Below are 9,684 nucleotides of genomic sequence, written 5' to 3'. Positions count from 1 at the left end.
ATCAGCCCTGCACACACACACACACACACACACACACACACACACACACACACACAATAAGACTCCTGTAATGATGGCTGTGAGGTGATTGGTTAATATTATTTGGTTACATCAACAGATCACATTGTGCTCCAGTGTTTTGGAGCAGCTCGGTTCACAGTAAATGCTGTTCTCCACAAACTATGTGAGTTTGGGTCGTACGCTTTTGAAAACACAACATGCATCAACCATCTTCCTAAACATCTAATGAGAAGCTCTTATAAACTAGCTGCTGTCAACAAAAGAGAAGCTTTAAGCCCCGCTGCAGTTTTCCACCAAAATAAAAGCTCTATGGTTCTAATGAAGCAAATACGGGCAAAAAATATTAGTATTGCAAATTTACAGTTAAACAAATTTATAATTATCATTATATTATTTTTCTTAATTTTCTTCCATTTTAAAACATTTACAATAATTTCAACCTGTTATTTATAATAGTAGAATTTACTTTTAATACTTTTATTTAATAATAATAATAATAATTACTAATACCACCACATTGATATATAGCATAAATGTTTGGGCAAAATTGTGCAGCCCTACAAAAAAGCACAGGAACCATGTAGTCTTAAAAAATAGTAAGTAAATAAATAAATAACATTTAAATAATTAAATCACATTTTTGGTTGCTAAAATATAGAATATTATAATAGTAATTGTGATTATTCTGATAAAATTGTGATTATGATTTTTTATATACTATTATAGTTTTTGTAAATATTTAGAATTTTATTTTTAATTTTAAAGTTTTAGTTGTCATGTTATTTTTTGTAATTTATATTAGTTTTTGTTTTTAAATAATATGTCTATATAGCTTTTATTTGGTTTTAGTGCTTCAACTTAAATGAAAACAAGAAATGTTGCCTTGGCAACTAGCTGTAATAAAACAAATATATTTTATTTTATTTTATTTCAGTTAACGTTTATTTTATTTCAAGTAATGAAAAAGTTTTTTTTTATGTTTAGTTCATGTTAATATCCCTGATTGCAATTGGATTTATTTTCCCCAAATCATGCAGCAAAATATTGAATGCACATATCTACTAAAAGTATATTTCCCCAGTTTTTAGTAGCACACTGGTGTATAGATGAGCTCAGAGTAACGAACATGAAAACTACAATATTAATCTTATGAGGTCTTTCTAAGGATCTTTCACGAGACAAAAAACTAAGTAAGATTCTAGTGTGTTTTCATTTGAGATGTAACATTTAATATTAACATGTGTGCAGACGGACAGTCGTGAGCTTAATCAGACGTTAAAAGCTGCGTCTGAAATGAGCATCTCCGTCTGCGTTTACAGTGTGGGCTGAGAGACGGAAATAAAGTTTCCTCCGCATAACAGCGATGAGTCACACACCGCCAGCTCCACGAACGTCTGTGTGTGCGTGTGTGTGTGTGTGTGTGTGTTTCTGAGAGACTTCTAGAAGTAATGTGAGCGTACAAAAGCTCAGTGACAGAAAAACAAAGATTAATGCTCAAATGCAGCATGTCCTCCCTCTTGCTGTGTTTTTGCTGTGTAATACGCAGGCGGAGGATCTATATTTAATCTGACACACACACACACGCGGCGCGTAGGCAGGTGGCTCTGCTGGCGCAGCTTGCGTTTTCCATTGTTGAAGCTGCATGCAGACGTGCGACCAGCAGGAGGCGCTCTGGACACACACACTTTTGGTTGTCATTCACAGCATTTTTCCCTGTATCCTCTCTTTCATCGTTGTTCGTCTCTCTCTCTTTCTGATTGGCTGTCGTTCTGTGGTTTCGTGAATGGGCTGATGTGGAAGTGGGCGTGGCCTGACTCACCGAAGGGGACAATGATTGGACAGGTGATGCTGTACGTCATAACGACAGTGAAAACGCACATCATCCAGGCGTAGGCAGCTCCGAACTGAAACTCATAGGCTTGATGCTGCAAGCACACACACACACACACACACACACACACATTATACAACTACAAACAGCATAGGCTGGAATCACATCCAGGTGAACAGCAGGTAAAAATAACTAATTTGTGGGTGGTTGAATCTCACAAAATAAAAACAAAAACAAAAAAAACAATTCATCACTCCATGAAAGGGAAAAAAAAAATTTTTTTGCTCAAAGGAAATCAATTTATTTCAATTTCTATTTATTAAAATGAATTAATATTTGAAGGACCATTAAGGATTTTTCCCCATTGTGACATTATTTTCATGACAAATTAGCACATTTTACACCATTATTGCAATGCAAAATTAATAAATAAATAAATGCATAAAATAAAATTTAAATAAATAAATAAATTGTAAAGTATTTTTACATCATGGTAATATTTGTTGGCCTTAATTGATGCTGCTTTAAATAAATAAATAAAGTAATAAATAAAATAATTAAATATATAAATGAATAAATGATTGGATAAAATGCAATTAAATGAATAAATATATGAATGAATGAATAAAATGCAAATGAATGAATGAATGAACAACAAATAAATAAGTAAATAAAAAAATACAATTGAATGAATGAATGAATGAAATAAGGTAAAGTGTATTTTGGCTAAAACGTGTTTAATATTCATGAAAATAATGTCACAATGCAAAAACAATTTAATGCTCCTAAAAACATTTCTTAAAACATTTTATTTTCTTTATGCAAAATATAATTTCTGATACTTTCTGTGTATTTTGGGATGATGCACGACCCAGATGTCTTTCCGGTCAAGTTTTGTCGGATTCACCAAAGCATTAATTATTATTAACACACAAGCATTAAAGGTCGGAGTGTGCGTGTCTTCGTACCCGCTTGACGTTGCGTCTCTCCGCGGCCGAGCGAGCCAAACACAGCCGGATCATGTACATGAGCAGACCTGGAATCCGCAGCAGATCCATGGCGTTTCCGATGAACGCCGACGCGATTACGTAATTCACAAAAAATGCTCCGTTATCAGGGAGGAAGACACACCTGAAATTATGATGAAATCAGGTGAAATTAATCAGCACTTTCATTTATGCACTAAATCCAAACTACTACTAAAAATTAACAGCAGGTTTATGAACAATGTAAAACAGTCAGAATTTCTGTTCATTAATATATGAATAAAATGCTACAAGAAAACAAGAAACACATATGAAGCAGCAAAAATGTTTAAGCATTTCAAAACAATAAAATAAAATATGAACAATTAAACATTCTGAATTTTACTTCATTAATATTTGAATATTTAAATAAAATGTAAATAAAATAAAAAATAAAAATAATTAAAATATACAGAATTTCAGTAAATTAATAGATGAACATTTAAATAAAATGCTACAAGTGGACAGAAAATTTAATAAAATAAAATAATTAAAAACTTTCAGTTCATTAATATATGAATATTTAAATAAAAAAAATGCTACAACTGGTAAGAAAGTTTGCAATAAAATGAAATATAAAATAAAATATGAACAACTAAAAACCTTCAGAATTTCAGTTCAATGATATATGAATATTTAAATTAATAAAATGCTACAACTGGCGAGAAAGTTTAGGCATTTCAATAATAAAAAAAAATAAAATAAAAAAAAAAACTTACTCAAATCTGACGGTAGCTTCGGCCAGGAATTTTTTGTCGAACAGCCAGCGGAAGAAAACGTCCAAACTAATTTAGAGAAGAACATTTAGTATTATGAAACTGCCAACTTTCACACTTGGAGTTTGTGATTTCAGCAAGCCTTTATCTTGAAGAGGCCATATCTTGTATGGCGTTAAAAGTTGGACAAAACAGCGCAAGCGCGTGAACACAGCGCGCAAGCGAATTACAGTACTGCGCGCACAGTGACAAAAAATATGATTGTGTACACACATATACACGTTGCGAGGACAAATGACAAAACCGCGAGCAGATCTAAACACACGCACGAGCTGAACCCTTCACGCTCAGGAAGTTTTGACAGTCAGGGGGCGGGGCTCAAACATATGCTTGTTGTGTTCTCAAATGCTATTGGCTGCTGGCAAAATCCTGTATTGATTGGCTGCTCGTCGTCTGACTGGCTGTTGATTGGCTGTTGTTGGCCTTCTCCTGACGAGAACGAACGAAACGAACGGGAGGACTTGGAATTGGATAATGGCAAACAGTAAAGAGGTAAGTTTTCTTTCTTTATAAATTCCATTAATATATAGCTTTTAACACGATGCGCTATCTCCTTAGTTGCTTCATTCTAAATAGTCAGTGTCTGTTTTGTCCCTCATTAACGTGTAAAACAATGAATATGATAAGCTGATGCCAACATCTACGACGTGTTATTATAAGCTAATGTTGCCAGTTCAGTAACTTTATTTTAAGTGTTTTTTTCATCGTCTTTATTTACAAGGATTTCGTTTGACCTGTTTTTGATGGATATTCTTCTGAAATGGCTAATCCAAGTAGAAAACCAAGAGATGGTTGTTAATACATATCACTAGTCAGTTCTATAAACATTTGACTAAATATTTTAATCACTTACATGCAAACTTGGGTTAGCTATTTCAGAAGAATATCCATCAAAAACACAGGTCAAACGAAATCCTAAAAGTTGGACAAAACGCATATGTTTGGGCCCCGCCCCGACTGTCAAATAGTGGTTAAACGGATCGTAGTCATAATAGAGTATACGTTTATAATTTGTCCGTATTTACACAAGCAAGCGAATTTTAAACAATTCCAGAGAGAAAAGGCGAAAGGGAACTCGATTCGTTACTCGTGCGCTCTTCTCTACGCGCACAGCCGCACACACACGAAGCGCACGAACACCGAACTGAATGGTATTAAAGAAGTACTTCGCTTTAAGTAATCAATGGAAAGCAAGTTAAATTGAAATATTTTTCTTTTCTTGCTGATCCGAAAAATCATCCGATCCGAACCGTGAGATTTGTGATCCGTTGAACCACTACTGTCAAAACTTCCTGTGCGTGAAGGGTTCAGCTCGTGCGTGTGTTTAGATCTGCTCACGGTTTTGTTATTTGTCCTCACAGCGTGTATATGTGTGTACACGATCATATTTTTTGTGCTCTAGTTTGGAATTTGCCATTTCTTCAGGTTTACATTTTACGTGCAAGCTTTGTCACTGTGCGCGCTGTACTGTAATTCACTTGTGCTGTTTTGTCCAACTTTTAACGCCATACACTAGCAATCATCACAAGCAAACTAGCAATGTTTAATATACTAAAAAGCTAATTATAGTGAAACCATTCAACACAATAAAAGCTTCTGCACCGAACACATCAGCACAAAAATTGCTGACGGTGTCTCGCAGAGATGTTTGGATCAGAGCTTCAGGCAGATACTCAAACGAGTCCCATGACAGATATAAATTAGGATTTAAATATGCAATTACAGATTCAAATAAACCTCCCATGTCCACAGGGTCTGTCGCCTGCATCACAAATGTAGAGACAGTACCTGCTGAGACCCAGAGACGGCAGCAGGAGAACCATGAAGATCAGGAAGGTGTAGCACTTGTGCATGGTGGTCCTGTTCTCGCCCGACCTGAGAAACACGCCAGATTAAACACCCGAGACACTTCAGAGCAGCTATTGCATTTCAGTTGGAGATGACTGGGATTGTGGGACTGTACCTGGTCCAATGGGCTTCAAAGAAGACGGAGTAGTAGACGATGGTGGGCAGCAGGGCGGAGAAGGCCCACAGGAGCAGCGTGGGGAAAAACTGGGTGATGATTGGGTTCTAGACACACAGACAAACACAGACACATCGTCATGAGTTTACAGTCACAATAAATGCTCTTTTATCCATTCCAGAAGTGGTTTTCCTTTCCGAACACCTGCTCGTCCATCCCTCATCTCTCTTCGTACGTGAGGAAAATATTATAAAATAATAATGGAAACACTGTTTGGGTGAATTTCAAGGAGAACTTGAAATACAGGTCATATTTCACCCCAAAATCAAAAGCAAATAATAAGCAAATATTTTTGCAAAACTAAAGTCTATTTTTTAGGACCTATTTAGATTTCTTTAATTTTACACACAAAATAAATAAATAAATAAATAATAAAAAAAAAATACTAGCATGATGTAAAAATATTCAGTTATTATAGTAATTTAACTAACTAAAACAAACAAATAATTTAATATTATTATTATTATTATTATTGAAACTATAATAATAACATTATTTCGTGAATGTAGAACATTTATTAAACTATTATTGTTATTATTACTGATACATAACTTATTTTAATTATACACTAATTATTATTATTATGGTATTATTATTACTGTTATAATAATAATAATAAATAATAGAGATTATTATGAAATAAAATTAGATGGCATTATCATTGATATTGTCATTATTATGATACATAACTTATTGTAATTATACATTTTATTATGATGATGATGGATGCATAACGTTGTAATCATACATAATTTATTATTATTATTATAATACATAACATACTGTCATTATATAATAATTATGTATCATGTAATAAATGTATCATTATCATTATTAATAACAATATAATTCATTATCAAATTAAAATGTAATTGTTGTTGTTATTAATATAATTTATTATTAAATTATTACATTCTTCCCATTATTATACGGTCTTATTTTAATCATACATAATTTATCAATAATAATAATAATAAGTATTATTATTAAATTAAAATAATATTAAATATAATCTATTTGTTGTTATTGTTATTATTAATATAATTTATTACATTATATTATTATTATTAAGTAATCAATTTATTATTAAGTTATTATTATGACAACTATAGTAATTATACAATTTATTATTACATATTATTTATTATTATTTCTATTATTATTATTATTATTATCGTAAAGAGAATTGTCATGAAAATAATGCAAATCAGTGTGTCAATGCAAAAAATGGCTAACGTTTGCTAATAAAAATGTGATTTAATCTAAATGTGATTAAACTGCCCGCTGTTATTCAGAAAAATCCTTCAGCTGCCACTAATTCTTTGGTTTTTCAGCATTTTTGCGTATTTGAACCCTTTTCAACAATGACGGTATGCTTTTGAGATCCATCTTTTCACACGGAGGACAACTGAGGGACTCAAACACAACTATTACAGAAGATTCAAACACTCACTGATGCTGCAGAAGGAAAAACCATGCATTGAGAGCCAGAGAGCCAGAATTTTGAACAGAATGAAGATGTGCACATTTTTCTTATTTTGCCTAAATATCTTTTTTTTTCTTCTTTCATTTCGTACTGCTCTTCAGAAGCTACAGAAGATACTTACATGTTTCCCAGAAGACAAAATAAGTTACATTTACCCTGATCTTCAAATGTCTTAATGCATGGTTTTTCCTTCTGCAGCATCAGTGAACTTTATTTTGTCTAAATATCATCATAGGATTTTTTGGTCATTTTTATAAATTCGACTGTTATTTTCTCTTGTGGACTATCTCATCATCTCATGAAATATCTCATTCAGGTCAGTACTAAATAACAAATAACATGCATTTTGTAATATCCCTCATATTTTGTTAAAATAATCAACATTTTGCAGATTCTGCAACGCGTATGTAAACTTTTGACCACAACTACGTAAGTATATATATATAAAAAAAAAAATCTGGATTCTTCTTTTTTTTTTTTAACCATTTAATTTTTCTGGATTCTGTTTTAATGCCTAAATTAAATTTGAGTAATTATTGAATTTTTAGGGCCCTATGAAATCAGTTTTATTTTCCCCAAATTCTGTTTTCTTTTTTAATTTTTCTGGTTTCTGATTTAATGGTTTTATTCAATTTTAATAATAAACAGCACCTCTGATTATCTGAATTAATAAAACTTTAACTTAACTTTTTTTTTTTGTACTGTCATGGCTGGTCTCTATATAAACATCAAACATCATCGCCGATCACAGCCTTACGTTCAGATACTCCACAGGCTTGGTGACGTTGAACTTGTCCATAGTGGAGATGATGATGGCCGGGGTGGTGAGGAAGAAGAGGAGGATGAAGAGAATGCAGTTAATGATGAAGCAGCGAAGCCACCAGGAAACTCCTCCCAAAGACAGATTCTCCCTGCGATCAAAACACCACGTCAGCAAACCACACACACACACACACACACGCACACACGCGCGCACGCACGCACGCACGCACGCACGCACTCAGCAGAAAGCGTAAAATCTCTTCTCTTGGTAAGCTATCACTTCTTATGGGTAATTCCTGCACATAATGAAGTCAGCAAAGAAACGGCTGACAGACAGAGAAGCAGTGGCTGCTGGGAATCCGATAATAGCGCACTGCTCTCTGTAAACTATATACGGCCTGCTATGTTTTTACATTAGTACTGTATGTGAAACAGTATTATAGGCATCTATGAAATCAGATTAAGATTTTCATTTTTTTATTTTTATATGGATTCCGTTTTAATGGCTAAATTACATTTTAGTAATTAATGAATTTTTAGGGCTGTATGAATTTTTTTTTTTCCCCTCAAATTCGGTTTTATTTTTCTTAATTTTTCTGGTGTCTGATTTAATAACGGGTTTATTAAATTATAATAAAAAACAGCATCTCTGATCAATTTCATTCATAAAATTTTACAATTTAATAACTAATTGGGCCCTATGAAATGTTTTATCTCTTCAGAAATTTATTATCAAAAACTGTATTAATCAAATGAATGCCATAAAACATTAACAACTTAATTAATGGTTATGAAATTTCGTGTTATACCGTAAATCCTATTTTTATGACTCAATTAACAACAATTTCAGTTTAATAAAAAAATTCATTTTAGGGTCCAATGAAATCCATTTGTCCCCTCAAATTTTATTTATTTATTTTTTCACAAATTCTGTTTTATGTTTGAATTTTTCTGAATACCATTTTAATGGTTTAATTAATTTTTTTTAAATGAAAAGAATGTCTGATCAATTTAATGAATAAAACTTTATCGATTTAGTAAGTTAATAAAAGATTGAGATTTAATACAAGAATGATGATTTAATACAAACTGATAAACTGGTAATCAAATAAAGGCACACATCATTAAGTTTAATTAATCTTTAAGAAATCCTAATCCTGTTGTTATGACTGAATTCTTTGCAGGAATCATAGGGTATGCATATCCTACAGCATGCATTATGAATCAAGAAAGTAGAGTTATTTTGCAATCCAGTTTTGTGTAAAAATATCAGAATTATTTGCAGACCCATTAAATAAAGAGTCAAGGACGGTCAAGTCAAGTGCACTGCACTCTGGGATACAGTACTTCACACAGTGTGCTCTGGTTTTAACCAGTCGAATGGGTCATTTTCCAAGCTATTACTAACAAAGAGAGAAAGAGAGAGTGAATGAGTGTATTCCTCACCAGCGCACGTTTTGGGGGTCCGGTGCGTAGATGACGCTCCAGTTACTGACATGAAGACTGTCACTGAACTGAGAGGAGCGCGGCTCCTGACGACAGTTACAGCCCTGACACTGACACGCATTAAAGTCCTTCAGGATGCTGCAGACACAATGGCTCTTTGGAATAATTGATTTTGACTGGATTCTAAATCTAATTATTTTTTATGACATTTAAAAGGGCCATAACATGGATTTTGTTTTATTATTATTATTTTAATAAGTTCCTTGAAGTTCACTTTTAATATTTAAGTAAGTTTTATGCACGGAAAAACATAA

General features: G+C 32.8%; 1 protein-coding gene across 1 annotated transcript in view; it reads right to left on the bottom strand.

Annotated features, from left to right (window-relative positions):
- LOC107657964 (CSC1-like protein 2) overlaps positions 1-9,684 on the bottom strand; it is a 65,115-nt gene that overhangs the window by 5,785 nt on the left and 49,646 nt on the right. Inside the window, exons 14-20 of the mRNA XM_016446310.1 lie at positions 9,371-9,508; positions 7,920-8,073; positions 5,617-5,723; positions 5,442-5,528; positions 3,597-3,662; positions 2,821-2,983; positions 1,841-1,946 (exon numbers count right to left, since the gene is read on the bottom strand). Coding sequence (XP_016301796.1) covers positions 1,841-1,946; positions 2,821-2,983; positions 3,597-3,662; positions 5,442-5,528; positions 5,617-5,723; positions 7,920-8,073; positions 9,371-9,508 — 821 coding nt within the window. The remainder of the gene's footprint in view (positions 1-1,840; positions 1,947-2,820; positions 2,984-3,596; positions 3,663-5,441; positions 5,529-5,616; positions 5,724-7,919; positions 8,074-9,370; positions 9,509-9,684) is intronic.

This window comes from Sinocyclocheilus anshuiensis, unplaced genomic scaffold (genome assembly GCF_001515605.1).
Source record: "Sinocyclocheilus anshuiensis isolate Anshui unplaced genomic scaffold, SAMN03320099.WGS_v1.1 scaffold147, whole genome shotgun sequence".
NCBI lineage: Eukaryota > Metazoa > Chordata > Actinopteri > Cypriniformes > Cyprinidae > Sinocyclocheilus > Sinocyclocheilus anshuiensis.
Note: the sequence above shows the minus strand (reverse complement) of the source record. Positions and strands in the feature narration are given on the sequence as shown.